Below are 16,980 nucleotides of genomic sequence, written 5' to 3' on the forward strand. Positions count from 1 at the left end.
AATTACATTCAATTAAATAAACAATTATGAAGCTGCAACTGTGTTTCACTAGTAAAAATGCGAGGCACTGGAAATGCAGTAGTGACAGTGTGCCCATGATTCCCTACCCTTATATTCTAGCTGTAGGAGAAGACAGATATCAATCAGGAACTAATGGGGGAGATAATAAAGAAGTTATTTTGTGTAAATGGAATTATATTCTGTACCTGCAGAGAAAAAAAAATGAATTACATATAACCACTTTGTGATAAAATGAAAAACATGGGACAGATTCCAAACTGGTTGGGAAACAAAAACAACAAGTGTAAATTAGGCCCACTGTTGGCAAATTAGAATCACACTCACTCTACTAATTATTTTAATAATTGTGTTTACTGAGAATCCATTAAGTATCAGCTATTCTGTTCAGGTGTTCCCTCCAATTGTTAAAATCAATTCTGGAAGAACTCGATACACATGTTGGGAGTTAAAATGGGTTGATGAACTATTTTAAGGTATTAAACTGGTATTTGGAGTACAAGTTTCTGAATTATGACCCAAACCACATGTGTACTGAGCAGAATATATAGGGAATGGCCAATAGTAATTAAGAAACTCATAGTTTATGACTGAAGGCCAAGGTGGACATTTCTTCTCCCTAAACTCAAACCAAATTATACTAGTTGATAACTCTAAAACATGCCTGATTGTACCAGGCTCTGAATAAAAAGAAGAGGGAAGAGGTTCCCTTTTTAGAATATAAGGAAATAATTTTTCTGGCAGATTAATTTTTCCTAGGTTGCATGGTCACATGGTTAGAAAGTATCAGAGATAAGGTTGGAATCAGCTTTATCTTTTATCTGAATCTGAATCAAAATACTCTCTCTCTCTTGCAATACTGCACACCAAGCCACCTAGATCTTTCTTATCTAGTTTCAGAAAATGATATCTAGAACTAGAAGCATCCTAACAACTTGAAGTTATCCTTTGCCCACATACAGAATTGAAGTTTCTCAGCTTCCCATGGCCTCCATCCTCAGCTAAGCATCTTGAGAACTCTTCAGGGAATTCTCAGCCTCAACAGAGGTCCCGTGGGAGAAGCTGCTGGGCTCTTCAAAAAGACCCTGTATTTTAAGCAGAGAATATTCTTTTGCTGTGCTAGCGCTCATCCTGAGTTCTAACTGGTCTCTCCAGCTTTTGGTATGCTCCTGTATATATTGCAAGAAGAATCTGCAGATGGCCACCAACACAGATGCTGATAATCTTGAACACCTTTGTGTGAAACTATTTGAGGAATAAGTCGGAGGAAGTCAGAGTGTCATTGAAATCACTGCTCAACACATCTCTCCTCTTTTCTGCCATAGACATTAGGATGACATCCCTGGAACCCCAATAAATTAAAGTTGAAGGGAGGATCAAGGATGTATGATATATTCTAGTGGAGGAACTAGCCAACTTTCTCTGATCTGTTAATCTGGAGGTGAGTGCCTTGGAGAAGAAAATGTAGTCATTGCACTAAAAATTATGGTTTAATCTCTACTGCATCTCATCTCTTTTTTCGAACCACTCACTTATGCATTTATTCAGCAGACTTTATTAGGTTCCAAATCTGGACCAGGGTTGCAAGTCTCTAGTCAGTCATACAGCAATTCCATCTCTCCTGTGCTAGTTATGGCTTGCATTTGTTTCCCCTCCCATATCTGGCACACTTGCCTCTTACCCATGCCCAAAATATAATATGCAAGTAATATATTTGGAAGGCAAGATAATAGCAGGGTGAGAGATACAATGGATGCAACTCTTCACTAAGCAGCAGAATGATCTTTCCTGTCTGGAGATACAGGAGTGAAACACATTGCCTCTAAATGTTTCTTCTCTTTCACAAACTCTGAAATGGCTCACCGTAAGATGGGTGGAAACCAGCTTCACTGTGAGTCTGCTGGCTGAAAATCTACACATATATTTAAACTCTTGTTTGCACCTCCCCTTAACTGATGGAAAATTCCCCCTTCTTTCTTATCATTCCTTTTTAAAAATTCTGTTGCTATTTTCTGTCTTGGTATCGGAGCGAGATTGCATTGTCCCCTGTGCTGCCCACAGCCTACCCTGCAAATGCTGTGATGGTGTCTTTTCCTTCACAGCTCATCTCCTTCCGGTCTCCACCTCACTTCTTCATTCTTTTTCTCTTTTCTAACTCTGGCTGGAATCACAAAATAAGAGGGGTTTTATTGTTATATGAATTATTGTATTATTATTTTATTATTCCTTGCTTTGATTAACACACGAAAGGCAAAAGCTGGGTACAGAGTTTTCTTCTGTCTTTGTCCTCACTCTTCAATGTCCCTTTACTGAGAAAAAGAAAAAGAAGCGTTCTGAAAGAGTACCCTGAACTCCCCATCTGTCCTCCTTAAAATATCCTGGTATCTTCACTCATCCTCTAAGAATTTCTCTTAGAGGAAAACTACAAACACTTTTTACTTATTCCTCCCCACCCACTGATAATTTCAGCCCTTATAATCTTTCTCTAATCTATCAAAATATTCTCTAAACAACTGATGATGACCTCACCATCATGAGTGCAATACCTTTTTAGAAACCTTTTTTCTCTTTTTTGTAGTCACAGTGGTGACGTGACTTTAGTGATATAATACACTGCTATTTTTGTTCTGTTTCCCTGATTCTCCATTGTCTGTCTCTTTTAGCTCTTTTAAGCTTTTTATGCATGTGATAAACAATATACTAGTCACACTGTATTAATATACATAGAACCCATTATAGTGTAATTGAATAATTATTCAATTATAATTAATAATTGCAATTAATGTAATTGAATAAAAGTTCTGAAGGCAGAAGTTAAATAGAGCCCAGTTCAGGCATTACACAGACAGCCCTATACCTGTGTGTCATATTGATCCAAACCCCAAAGCCATAGCTTACTGAGAGCCTTAAAGTTTAGTTTCCTTATTATAAGCTAAAGATTAGAGGCTTTTCCTGACCATTTTAGGCTTCTCTTTGTTATTTCTGTTTCAGATCTGAGGCATACTTCCTCTGTATCCTCATCTCTACATCTAACCCCAGCTTAACTGCCCTGATGTTGGAAACTCACATCTCTTCTGATATCTCTCCGAACTAAGCCCCAATGTGCCCTTTCCTAGAATTACTTGTTTTCTGAAAATCCTGTTTCTTCTCAGAAATTTCTCAGTTCCAGACTTCAGATTTGCACAACATAATTTGCATCCTTAGTCAACAAAGGTTTTTATGTAGATTCAGGAAAGGCATCACTCTGGTCACAAGTTACAAGTTCAAGGAGTTCAACAAACATTTACTCAATGCTTCCTCTGCATTTCCCTGCAGGCTAAGCATTGTGGAATAAAGCACAATCCCCAGCCAAACTAAAAATACATTTGAAGGCATATTATATGCACTTGATCATAGTACACAATTATGCAAAATGGTGTACAGTACTAACTCCCTACATATATGATACAGATTCTGAATTCTTTAGTGATTAAATTGGATTTTTCTCAGGGAGGAGCATGTGAAAAAGGTGCCATCTGAGATGACCTCATGAAACTGCTGAGAGTCCCAACATTGGCAGACATACCACCATAAGGCTAATTCATATGGCATCCACAGACTACAGAAATCCCCTGTAAAAGCCCCCATCTTAGGCACCCCAAAAAGACTAATAGATCAAGTCCCCTAATTCTTTCTCATTTTATCTGCAGATCCTTTCTCTCTCACTGGTCCCAGGACACTTCGGTGAGTGAGAATTCAGTTCTGTCACTCTCCAGGAATCCCATTCGCTATTGTAGGTTGGTGAATCCAAGATTGTAAAGCCATGACAATCTCTTATAATAGCAGCCTCCAAAAAGCCACTTTCTTTCTAACGGGCTTCCAAGGTCTGGAAGATCTCCATGGCTGGATCTCTATTCCTTTCTGCTTCATCTACTTGACAGTTATTGTAGGAAACCTTACCATCCTCCACATCATCCATACTTATGTCACCCTCCACGAACCCATGTACTATTTCTTGGCCATGCTGGCCCTGACATTTTGTCTATCCACACTGCCCACTGTGTTGGGCATCTTCTGGTTTGATTCCAGAGAGATTGGCATCCCCGCCTGCTTCACTCAGCTCTTCTTCATCCATACCTTGTCTCTGGTAGATTCTTCAGGTCTATTGTCCATGTCCATTGACCGCTATGTGGCCATCTGCAACCCACTGCGTTATTCCACGGTCTTGACACCCACACATATTGTCAAGATGGGGCTGAGCTCAATGCTTAGAAGTGCCCTGCTCATCCTGCCCCTGCCATTTCTCCTTAAACGCTTCCAGTACTGCCACTCCCATGTGCTGTCCCATGCCTATTGTCTGCACCTGGAGATCATGAAGCTGGCCTGCTCTAGCATCATTGTCAATCACATATATGGGCTATTTGTTGTGGCCTGCACTGTTGGTGTGGATTCACTGCTCATCTTCCTCTCCTATGCCCTCATCCTCCGCACTGTGCTAAGCATTGCCTCCAGCCAGGAGCGACTTCAAGCCCTCAACACCTGTGTCTCCCACATCTGTGCTGTGCTACTCTTCTACATTCCCATGATTGGCTTGTCCTTTTTGCACCGCTTTGGTGAACATCTGCCCCATACTGTACATCTCCTCATGTCTTATGTGTATTTGCTGGTACCACCTCTCATGAACCCCATTGTCTATGGTATCAAGACCAAGCAAATCCGCATCCGCTTTGCTAAGAAGTTTGAGTTTGTAAAATCCCTTAGGGGTTTTCGATAGGACTGGAAGGGAGGGAGTTTGCGGCATAAAGCCTGTTGATATTTTTAGTTTCCAATGAATCAGTAGCAGATTACCTCCTCAAGCAGCTTCTAGAAATTCTCTGGTGATTCCAGCTGGTGCCTCAGCTGCTCTCCAGAAAGTCAACAGTAACCACCATAGCTGGCTTCCTGGAAAATTTCATCAGTCTTCCAGCAAGTGGTTCTCCATCAACCAGTCTCAGCCTAATTGTGGACCAGATTTGGCCCAGAACAACCTAGTGAACTCTCCGTCATTCAATAAGCTTCACTCACATTCTCTCCATCAACATCCAAATACTAGCTTTGGGGAGGAGTCTTACCCTGAAAACTTGTTTCTTCCTTAGAAACTCTCCCTCAGCCCTAGAGTATCTTTTATGGTTCTTTCTTTCCCACTCTTAGTTGAGTCCCTGTTACTGTAATCTTTTGTTAAATCCTTCTATGAAACTTTTCTGTTAAAAGTACTGGGTGGTTTCTTTCTTCTGATTGGACCCTAACTAACACCCCACTCAAAGTAAGTTTTTTGTTTTATCAGATCTACTCCACATTTGGATCTAGTAACTTAAAGGAACCAGTTAGCATCTAGGAACTGTGACTTGCCAAATGAATCCTATTTCTGTGTGAACTCATACTCTTTGGGTCTCAGACTCAACTCTCCCATGCTTCAGCCAGTTGAAGTTGAAGATTTTCTTCCAGAATCTTCCAGAGGCTTTGCACCAATCTTGGACTCATTTCTATTGAATAGTTCTTACAAAACTAAGTTTCAGAAGGCAGCTTAAAACCAAACTTGATAAAAAAAATAATAATAATAACCTCCTGTGTTGATGCCTAGATGTACATTCAAAATTCTGTCAGAGGACATACGAGTGTTGGGGATACGGGAGCATTCTCTAATATGTACACATTTTAACTTTCAAAATAAACAGAACACCCTGTATTTCCTCCCTACCTCTAGCTTTCTTAATGATTATCTGGGAGATAACAATTAAAAATAATAGTGACAATTGTGGCAATAGCAACTAACAATTATTGGGCATCTACTATATACTACAGTCTCAATGCACTTACATGCAATATCCAATTTGACTCTCCTTTGGAAATTAAGATGGCAGAGTCAAAATTTTAAAATATTTTTGTCAGTTATAAAAACTTACTGCAAGAAGCTGTTCTCCAAGTAGCAGCTAGATGACTGCTATGTTGTGATTATTTAATTATTGACACATCAAAATTATGAATTTTTTTTATACAGAACTATGACCTAGGATCCAGATCAAGAATTGGCATGTTTATTTCTGAAGAATAGCTTCCCAGACACTTAAGTAGGGTAGAAAAGACCTCATAGGAGTTAAAAAGGTATGCCTTATTAAAAACTTCAGGAATGTTAATTGAAAAGCATGCTTATAAGACACATTTTAAATGGTCATGATGTTTACCTAATTACTACAACACTGAATATCAATCATTTTGTTAAAATTTTAACTTCTCAAACTATTTTTATTAAGTGCTATCTTACCATTTAAGATAGCCAATTTCCTCTTAATTCTCATATAATCCTTTTAGATGGGAGGTTCAGTGAGGTAAGTTACTATAGCCAATATCACATCTAATAAATGGAAAACCCAAAAACCACATTCAGGTCTGTCAGATCTCAAAACCTAAACTTTCAGCATTGTGCTGTTGAGAGTTTCTGGACTCTATTTTTCCCACATATGCTAAAATTTCAGATCAATGGGCACCTATTTTCCCTCAGTAGAGACAAAGGAAAAAAAGGATATGAAATAGCATGGCATGTTCCTGGGAACTATACATTGTGGATATTCTGTAAAGATAGAAGGGCAACACAAAAACAGACACATAGATCAATGGAACAGAATAGAGAGCCCAGAAATGGACCCTCAACTCTATGGTCAACTCATCTTTGACAAAGCAGGAAAGAATGTCCAATGGAAAAAGACAGTCTCTTCAACAAATGGTGTTGGGAAAATTGGACAGCCACATGCAGAAGAATGAAACTGGACCATTTCCTTACACCACACACAAAAATAGACTCCAAATGGTTGAAAGACCTAAACGTGAGACAGGAATCCATGAAAATCCTAAAGGAGAACACAGGCAGGAACCTCTTCGACCTCAGTCATAGCAACTTCTTCCTAGAAACATGGCCAAAGGCAAAGGAATCCAGGGCAAAAATGAACTATTGGGATTTCATCAGGATAAAAAGCTTTTGCACAGCAAAAGAAACAGTCCACAAAACCAAAAGACAACCAACAGAATGGGAGAAAATATTTGCAAATGACATATCAGATAAAGGGCTAGTATCCAAAATCTATAAAGAACTTATCAAACTCAACACCCAAAGAACAAATAATCCAATCAAGAAATGGGCAGAAGACATGAACAGATTTTTTCCAAAGAAGACATCCAAATGGCCAACAGACACATGAAAAAGTGCTCAACATCACTCGGCCTCAGGGAAATCCAAATCAAAACCTCAATGAGATACCCCCTCACACCAGTCAGAATGGCTAAAATTAACAAGTCAGGAAACGACAGATGTTGGCGGGGATGTGGAGAAAGGGGAACCCTCCTACACTGTTGGTGGGAATGCAAGCTGGTGCAACCCCTCTGGAAAACAGTATGGAGGTTCCTCAAACAGTTGAAATTAGAGCTACCATTCGATCCAGCAATTGCACTACTGGGTATTTACCCCAAAGATACAAATGTAGGGACCTGAAGGGGTACGTGCACCCCAATGTTTATAGCAGCAATGTCCACAATAGCCAAACTGTGGAAAGAGCCAAGATGTCCATCGACAGATGAATGGATGAAGAAGATGTGGTATATATACACAATGGAATATTATGCAGCCATCAAAAGGAATGAGATCTTGCCATTTGCAACGACATGGATGGAACTGGAGGGTGTTATGCTGAGTGAAATAAGTCAATCAGAGAAAGACATGTATCATATGACCTCACTGATATGAGGAATTCTTAATCTCAGGAAACAAACTGAGGGTTGCTGGAGTGGTGGGGGGTGGGAGGGATGGGGTGGCTGTGTGATAGACATTGGGGAGGGTATGTGCTATGGTGAGTGCTGTGAATTGTGCAAGACTGTTGAATCACAGATCTGTGCTTCTGAAACAAATAATGCAATGTAAGTTAAGAAAAAAAAAAAAGAAGGAGACGATAGCAGGAGGGGAAGAATGAAGGGGAGTAATTCGGAGGAGGAGACGAACCATGAGAGACGATGGACTCTGAAAAACAAACTGAGGGTTCTTGAGGGGAGGGGGGTGGGGGGATGGGTTAGCCTGGTGATGGGTATTAAAGAGGGCACATTCTGCATGGAGCACTGGGTGTTATGCACAAACAATGAATCATGGAACACTACATCAAAAATTAATGATATAATGTATGGTGATTAACATAACAATAAAAAATTTAAAAAAAACTGTGTAAACTCAGATAAACAGGAAAGAATGAAGAATGCTCAAAAGAATGAATACACAAATAAACATAAAATATTTTTTATCTTTTCTTAATTTCTGTACACTATAAGTTACTCTTTAAAGTAAAAGAATTACAATGTACTGAGAGATCTGTAACATAGATAGAAATATGTACTTGGCAATAACTGCATACAATTTTAAAATGAGATAAATGGAAGTATACTGTTAAAGGTTTCCTAAATAATTAAAATCTTTAAAAAAGGGGGGGGGCACCTGGGTGGCTCAGTCGGTTGTGTCTGCCTTCAGCTCAGGTTATGATCCCAGGGTCCTGGGATTGAGCCTTGTGTCGGGCTCCCTGCTCAGTGGGGAGTCTGCTTCTCCTTCTTTCTCCCCTGCCCCACTCATGCTCGCTCTTTCTTTCTCTCTCTCTTAAATAAGTAAATAAAATCTTTTTAAAAAAAAAAGTTTCTTGCATTATCTGTAGGGAAGTATAATAAATTATTATATTTATTAATATAATAATTAATAGTTTAAATTAAAAGTTTTCATACCATAATCCAAAGAGCGACTACAAAAAACAAAACCCAAAAAGTATAGCCAAAAACCCAACTGAGGAAATAAAATAGAATACTGAAACATATGTGAACTGATTTGATTTAAAGATTTTTTTTTAAGAAGTGAATAAAGTCATAAAACAGAGAAGAGAAAACAGATGGGACAATGAGGGAATAAATAAAACATGATAAACATAAAACTAAATGTATTAATGATTACATTAAATATAACGGGCTAAAGACCCCAATTACAAAATAGCACCAGTCACACTGGATTAAAAAACATGCCAGTTATAAAAGTTTGGAATGAAACACAAAGACACAGATAGGTTAAGAGTAAAAAGAGAAAAGATGTACCATGCATACCAATATATATGGTGAATGTGGCCATATTATCAGAGCATATGCAGTTTAAAGCAAGACATAGCACCAAGAAAAAAGGAGACATTTTGTAATGATAAAAGGGTCAATTCATAAAGTCATAAAGTTATAACAACTTGAATATTTATACATCTAATAAGAAAGCTTCAAAATACACAAAGAAAAAGTAACAACTAAAAAGTAAAATTCATAATCAGATTTGGAGATTTTAGCACATCCTTGATTGTTACTTGGTTGCATGTGTAGGTAAAAATCAGAAATCTGTGTCTTTCTTTTTTTTTTAAAGATTTTATTTACTTATTTGAGAGAGAGAGAATGAGAGATAGAGAGCATGAGAGGGAAGAGGGTCAGAGGGAGAAGCAGACTCTCTGCCCAGCAGGGAGCCCGATGCACGACTCGATCTGGGACTCCGGGATCATGACCTGAGCCGAAAGCAGTCGCTTAACCAACTGAGCCACCCAGGCACCCCTGTGTGTCTTTCTATATGTAAATTATATTGGCAATAATAAAGACAGGAAAAAACACTTTTCACCAATGAAAAAAAAGAAGAAACAAAGAAATGGTGAACCAAAAATAATACATCAATTAATTTGGAATTAAATGATTTCTTGAAGCCTCAACTGCTTTCCCTAATCTCTGGGGCAGGCTCTCCTTGATATGTGCAGGTCTCCAAAATCTGTGGGACATCCCAGTCTGACCTTTTCATGGACTTGTGGGAACCAACGAGTTAGAACTACGGTCCTGATCCAAGCCCTCTTCCAGGAATTCCTAGGAAATTTCTCAGGGAAATCATTTGTTTACAGAGGGTAGCCAAGCTGGAGGAATTGTTGTCCTCATGAGTGCAAAACTCAGAAGGCAGCTCAAAAAGTCTGTGATCTATACATAAAGGTCTTAGTCAACAGATGTGGTACACTCAGGCTGAGAAGCCTGTAGCCTAAAGTCATTTCTGTTTCACTATGTGGTCAAATGGTAAGTGCAATGGGGCCCAACATAATTGTGCCTTATAATATGGCTTTGTATCCTTAAGTGTGTCTGAAACTTGAGTACCCAAAGAACTGGGTACTATGCATAAGGGGACTGGGAATGAGGAGCACTGCATGGAAGCTGATATAAGGAGGGCTAAGAGGTGAAAAATAATTAGTTAATTAGTTAATTAATTAATAAGATTGCAAAGAGGGGAAGGGAATGGAGGGAGCTTTTCTCAGAGCAGTGTTTGCCTGACAAGAGGAGAATTTAACTTAAATTTGGAGAAGAAGCTATGAAAATTAAAATTGTACTGAATCTTCTTTTAGCCATCCACTGGCACTGTTCACTTCACCCATCCATGGTTGATCTTAGAAAGCATCCAGTTGTTCACGCAGTTAGACAAAATGCTAGACAGAGTGAGAGAGGGACTGGGAAATAGGAAAACCAGTCTGATGAAAGCATAAAATTTATCTGGCTAGATTAAAAACAGAGAGGGAAGCAAACCATAAGAGACTCTTAACTATAGAGAACAAACTGAGGGTTCCTGGAGGGGGGATGGGTAGGGGGATGGGGTAACTGGGTGAAGTGTTTTAAGGAGGGCACTTGTGATGAGCACTGGGTGTTACATGTAAGTGATCAATCACTAAATTCTACTCCTGAATCCAATACTACACTATATGTTAACTAACTTGAATTTAAATTAAAAAAAAAATTATCTGCCTAAGCAAAGAATGGGAAGGCAGATATCCCAGGTTGAGTCAGGCCATGGGTAATAGGGTCTCAGTCGCTAGACTGGAATTACAGGAAGGGCTTTAGTCTTGGAAGAAAGAGCAGCTGAGATGACATTATAGTCTCAAGTTATTGGAAGAACTTTGGAACAGGGACCAGAGGACAACCTAGTTAAATTAAATGAGTCACAGGAGATTGGAGAGGAAGTAATATAAGGAGCAGTAGAAGGTAGTGCTTGGCATCTGGCAGGAGAATAAGACACACTTGGGTTTGAATTCCAGTTTCATCCTTTACTAGCTGTTTCTTTCTTTCCTAATTCATAAAACAGAAATAATAATAATACCTGCCTCATGGGGTTGCTCTGAGAATTAAATAAAATGATGTACACAAAGAGTTTAAGGTACCATTCATCTAAGAGGAAGTATTCCTGGATTTTAATTCTTATCAGTAATAACATTTAAGACTTTCTCTCAAGACAGTCAATTTACTAAAGAAATATTTCAGTAATGTCTCTGCATGAGGCACGGTACTTGAGAAACAAATGCATTGGGCCCTTTTTGATAACTATTTTTGCAGGATTTCTCTGCCTTTAGTGCCTGCAGTTCTTGGTGACGCTGCTTCGAAGAATGAAGAGGTAGACCAGACGAAGAGTGGTGGGCAGCAAAGCAAAGTTTATGGAGCAATAGTACAAAACTCCCAAAGAGGGAGGGGACCTGAGAGGGTTGCCCTTGGAGTTTCTAAGTGTAGGGGTTTTTATGAGCTCTTTTGCAGAACTAGTTTAAGCAATCAGGGTGTGCTGAGTCGTGCCAATCAGAGCTTTGGTCACAGTCACCTATCTATCTACCTATTAGGTTAATGTCTATGTGCTGATGGTCTTTTTGTTGTTGTTGTTGTTGACATCTGGGGACTTACGTCTTAATTGCCCCTTGCCCATGATACTGACAAATGCTTTGGGGTTAATTGACTTATTTTAGGACATTTTGCAAAAGTCATGTCTGCAAAGGCTGCAAAGCAGAATGCTAGTGCAGTCCTGTCTAAGCTACAGAACAGGATATTAGTGCTGTTTTATTTTAGCTGTCCTGACTCCATATTTCCTTATTGGGGACCCTGGCCCTGACTACCTAACTGTCCAACTAACTCCTAACATTATTGCTGGTAGGTTTATTTTGTTTCAGACGGATCAGGGCTTTGCCAGTAACCATATCTTCAAAGAAATTCTGCTACTTTGCTCTCTCCTGTTCATTAGTAGGGCTGTGAGGCTTCACAGATATTTATTTCCAAGTTCACATAAAAATGTGAACAAAAATTTTGAAAGCAGAAATAGCTACATGTAAAAATTGTCTAACACAATGTTTAACACATAGTAAAAGTTCCCAGTGCTTTCTTTTTTCCCTATTTTTTAAAATACCTACACCACTTCTCCCCCCTCAGCTTAAGAACCATCTCTTACCTTCCTCACCCCTTGATCTGGCTAAACAGGTACTGATTACATACTTTTGCCTTTGTTGTTTCACAGTAGGTTCTATTTGCTGGATTTTGCTATCAACAATCTCTGTTGGCCTTTTATTTCTCATCTGAAGCAATTTTGTCAGAAATGAAATTGAAATGACTTATGTTGATTAAAATAGCTGTGGAGGTAACTCTATAGGGCACTGACACTGGAATGCGGTAAAGTTCAAGGCTTCAACCTTTTTTGCCATTTATATTACTTACTACCAACACTAATTTTTTATGTCTTCCAACAGAATGCAATTTCCTTGTGATGTATTCAGTTTTTAAACTTATTAATTAACATGAGATAGGAAGCATGGTATAACTGAAAAAGCTTGAAATTCAAATGACATTGGTTCAAACTGTAAGCAGAAAGAGTCATGGGTCCCCAGAAAAAGAAAGACAAGATGCTGCATTCATGACACTAGAGAAGTCATTTTAGGCCACCAGCTATTTTCACTATCTACACCCTACTTGGCCAAGCACACTTCTTGCTAAGAACTTCCTAAGAGTTGTCAGAATTACAAAGAAATGCAAAAACCTCAGTAGTTAAGAACTTTAAGGGAACAAAGGAAATAATACAAAAACCAACAGTCTCTCTGAGGCCAGGAAGTAGCCTGACCAAATCAGAGACAATCAAGCAGTGATAAAGCTCTTAGTGCTATTTCAAAACGGAGCAAGACCCTGCCTTCCTTACCCAAGATAAGGAGTCCAGTCAGTTTAGACCTGCTCTCAAAGCTTGCCCATAGTCCCTTCCCCTCCTCTGACAGTTACCTCTGCTTCTTTATAATGTCCAAGTCTCTGCCCCCAAAAAAGCACAAGCTTCACTGACGTAAGACAAGATGCATGCATGGGCATGTTTTCTAAGTACTCCTGCACCACTTTATGCCCTCCTTTACGTGCGATGACGAAGCTCCCCTTTCTGAATATTCATCCTAAACCCTAAATAATAGGAACCCACTCACCTCTGCTGGGTAGTCACTGCTTTGGAAGTTACTCCCCTTGATCTTATTTGCTGCAAATAAAGTTTCCTTGTGTGACAACTCCCCCTGGTGTAGTCTCCACCTGTTACTCACCAAGGAGCAAACTCGTGTTAAGGTTACAACACCTCATGTCTGTTCATAACAATATACGTTTTTTCAAGAAATTAGTCTCTCTATGCTCCCATTTTCAAATTTGTCAATCAGGAATAATAATACCATATGAGGATTAAATGAAGTAACAAGTATAAACATGCAGCATAATTCAATAAATCCCTCCTGTTTCCCTATTTTCTCTTTCAATCCACTCTACTGTTCTTCCTTTCTTCTGTAGACTTTAGAATATGGGGATAAAATGAAGTGTTATATCTGTCTTTCTATGAAGTGATTTATTTATGCATTTATTAATTACCTAATGACATACACAAAGGTTAACAAGCTATCTTGACAAGTGTATTTTTTTAGTTTAAGTATTTTATTTATTGCCCTTAAGTTCAATTATTTTAATATTTTATAAAGAATATACTTTTAAACTAATGCTAATCCCAAGATCTTCTAATAAAATGTATTTTCAAAATACAAAAAAGACTCTGTTACTTTAATAAATCCATTGATATTGTCCTTAAAAGATTTTTTCATTTATGTAACAAATATTTGAGGATTTACTGTATGCCAGAGATAAACAAACTGAAGTTAATACTGTAATTGGATCTGAGCAAGGGAATAGAACAGGACCGAGGCAGCTAGGGTATTCAGGGAAGGCCTTTCTGAGGATGTGACTTCTGAGAAAGCTGTTAGAGCTGAGGAAAGGGCAAGTATATTAGGGAGATAGCAAAGCTGCTGGAATGTTTGAGGATATTTAAGACAAATATTTAGGGGCATAAATGCTTTGTGAGTGAAAGAAATTAGTCATTGCAATATTGTGATTTATAATAAATATATTTGGTCTTCATGCCTGTGTTCGGCATTGATTTCCCTTGGAATTTGCTGTGTGATGAGAGAGATAAAGTTGTCTTTTCTCATGTTAATGTGATAACTTTTGGACCTCACCCAAGATTGGGGGCTGGTTGTCTGGAGAATCAACCAGGTGATAAAAGGGTTGGAATTCTCAGTCCCATCCCCTGACCTCCCAGAAGGAGAGAAGATGAACTAATTGAAAAGCTTGTGTTTCTGATTCCTAATAAGCAAGAGTGCTCTGTCAAAGCCCAAGCTTCTCAATTAAACCCTCCCTTCTCTAGGCAAAGGGGTAGAAACCAATATGCTCTGTGTATCGTGGAACCCGTTGTCCCTGATAAGTTAATCCATAAAGAAAGAGACAACTCTAAGGGTGCTTGGGTGGCTCAGTCAAGCGTCTGCCTTTGGCGCAGGTCAAAATCCCAGGGTCCCCCACGTCAGGCTTGCTGTTCAGCAGAGAGCCTGCTTCTCCCTCTCCCTCTGCTTGCCTCTCTGCCTACTTGTGCTCTCTCGCTATCTTTCTGTCAAATAAATAAATAAAATCTTAAAAAAAAAAGAGAAAACTCTCAAAGTTACATAGTGAGATCAGTTGTCTATAAAAACAAACAAACTACAGTTGTAGAACATCTATTTACCTTATGGAGTCAGAAAAAAAAAAAAAAAAAGGACAGAGAATACCAGTCTCCCTCATCACCAACATACTATGTCTCTCACCTTGCCACCCACCATGGCTGGCCTATAGTCCAGTTGGCTGAGTCACTTTGTGTTTATGAGAGTATATGTTGGCCTATAAAGCAAGTCTAAGAAAGTCTCTCTCCTCCCATGCTCATGATAGAGAGCACTGATATGGATTACTCATTTTAAAGAACATTCTATCTGCTTCCATACAAGAAAATGGGGTTTTCCACTATACTGTAAGAGAGGGTTAACAGTCAAGCACACACGACCTATTTTCTGTCCTTTCTTTGTACCTCTTCCTACGGAGAGCTTGTGAGTAAGGTCAGCTTTAGAAGCTCAAGTCCTGGCCTGAAAAACGTCTGGAGGGAAAGACTATAAAAATTGGAGAAACCACTTAGTATCTGCTCTCTTAAAAATCTACTTTTGGCAGTTTCCAGCTTTTTTTGGGGGGGGGGGCTCACTCTAAACCAAGCAAAAAGTGTTATCTATGGTTCAGCCTAACTGTATAAAATTTTTCATTGGATTGGGGCTGGGGAGGGGCAAATCCTAATAGAAAAGGAGGAATTTATTTGCAGGTCACTGCTCTTCACGTAGGTGTTTTTTTCTGAGGACTTTATGGAGAAATGTGGTTGGTTAAGATAGTTCCTATATTCTCGGTTCTCCTTACCAATTAACATTATCTGACTCTATTATCAATAGCTTGTTCAGAAGAAATACTTCCTTCTTTTATTTCTTGATCTGAGTCCTTCAAAATTGCATTTCCTTTTTTTTTTTAAGATTTTATTTATTTATTTGACAGAGAGAGACACAGCTAGAGAGAGAACACAAGCAGGGGGAGTGGGAGAGGGAGAAGCAGGTTTCCCGTGGAGCAGGGAGCCCGATGCGGGGCTCAATCCCAGGACCCTGGGATCATGACCTGAGCCAAAGGCAGACGCTTAATGACTGAGCCACCCAAGCGCCCCTCAAAATTGCATTTTCTTTATGTCTCAGACAAAAGTGCTGAAAGGAGGGAAATGAGCATAACAGACTTATGTTGAAAGTGTCATTTCAGATCTGGGAATAAATACTTTCCAACTGATGCATCATGCACACTCTCAATTCCTCTAAAATTGAGATCACCACCTTCTTCCTGATTGGAATCCCAGGACTGGAGCATGTTCATGTTTGGATCTCTGTCCCCATCTGCCTCACGTACCTGGTGGCCATCCTTGGCCATTGCACCATCCTCTTTGTCATCAGGACAGAGCCCTCACTCCATGCCCCCATGTACTATTTCCTCTCCATGCTGGCTGTCTCTGACCTGGGCCTTTCCCTCTCATCCCTCCCTACTATGCTGAGGATCTTTGTTTTCAATGCTACAGGACTTTCTCCAAATGCCTGTTTCGCTCAAGAATTCTTTATCCATGGATTCACAGATATGGAGTCTTCAGTGCTCCTGGTCACGTCTTTTGACTGTTTTTTGGCCATATGCAACCCTCTGAGATATAGCTCTATCCTCACCAATGCCGGAGTTGCCAAAATGGGACTGGTGTTTCTCATTAAAAGCATGCTTTTAGTGCTCCCATTTCCTTTCACTCTCAAAATATTGACGTATTGTCAATTCTTTCTCATTCTTTTTGTCTGCACCAGGATGTCATGAAGCTGGCGTGCTCCAACAACATGGTCAACTTTTTCTATGGTTTCTTCGTTGCCCTCTGTATGATGTCAGACAGTGTGTTCATTGCTGTGTCCTACATATTCATCCTGAAGACTGTGTTGGGCATTGGATCCCATAAGGAGCAGCTCAAGGCCCTCAACACCTTTGTCTCCCACATCTGTGCTGTGCTCATCTTCTATGTGCCCATCATTGTCTTTGGCCTCCATGCACCGTTTTGGCAAGCACAAGTCCCCAGTGGTCATGATCCTCATTGCTGACATTTTCGTGCTAGTACCACCTCTGATGAACCCCATTGTATACTGTATAAAGACACGGCAAATTCATGAGAAGGTTTGGGGAATATTATATCTAAAATGA

General features: G+C 39.4%; 2 protein-coding genes across 2 annotated transcripts; both read left to right on the forward strand.

The window, feature by feature from the left end:
* Positions 1–3,820: 3,820 nt before the first annotated feature.
* OR51G1 (olfactory receptor family 51 subfamily G member 1) lies at positions 3,821–4,771 on the forward strand. The gene has a single exon (XM_028115745.1). It carries the CDS (start codon positions 3,821–3,823, stop codon positions 4,769–4,771), a length of 951 nt encoding a protein of 316 aa, XP_027971546.1.
* Positions 4,772–16,050: 11,279 nt separating this feature from the next.
* On the forward strand, positions 16,051–16,980 carry LOC114218815 (olfactory receptor 51A7-like). The gene is given in 3 exon segments (XM_028116081.1): positions 16,051–16,564; positions 16,567–16,814; positions 16,816–16,980. Coding segments are annotated over 3 exon segments (927 nt in total).

The sequence above is a fragment of the Eumetopias jubatus genome, unplaced genomic scaffold (genome assembly GCF_037043125.1).
Source record: "Eumetopias jubatus isolate StellerSeaLion01/CBP00866 unplaced genomic scaffold, mEumJub1_p1.0 scaffold_13, whole genome shotgun sequence".
Classification (NCBI taxonomy): Eukaryota; Metazoa; Chordata; class Mammalia; order Carnivora; family Otariidae; genus Eumetopias; species Eumetopias jubatus.

Coding starts and splice junctions, on each gene's coding strand:
- OR51G1 (XM_028115745.1), top strand. CDS start 3,821: ATGACAATCTCTTATAATAGCAGCCTCCAAAAAGCCACTTTCTTTCTA.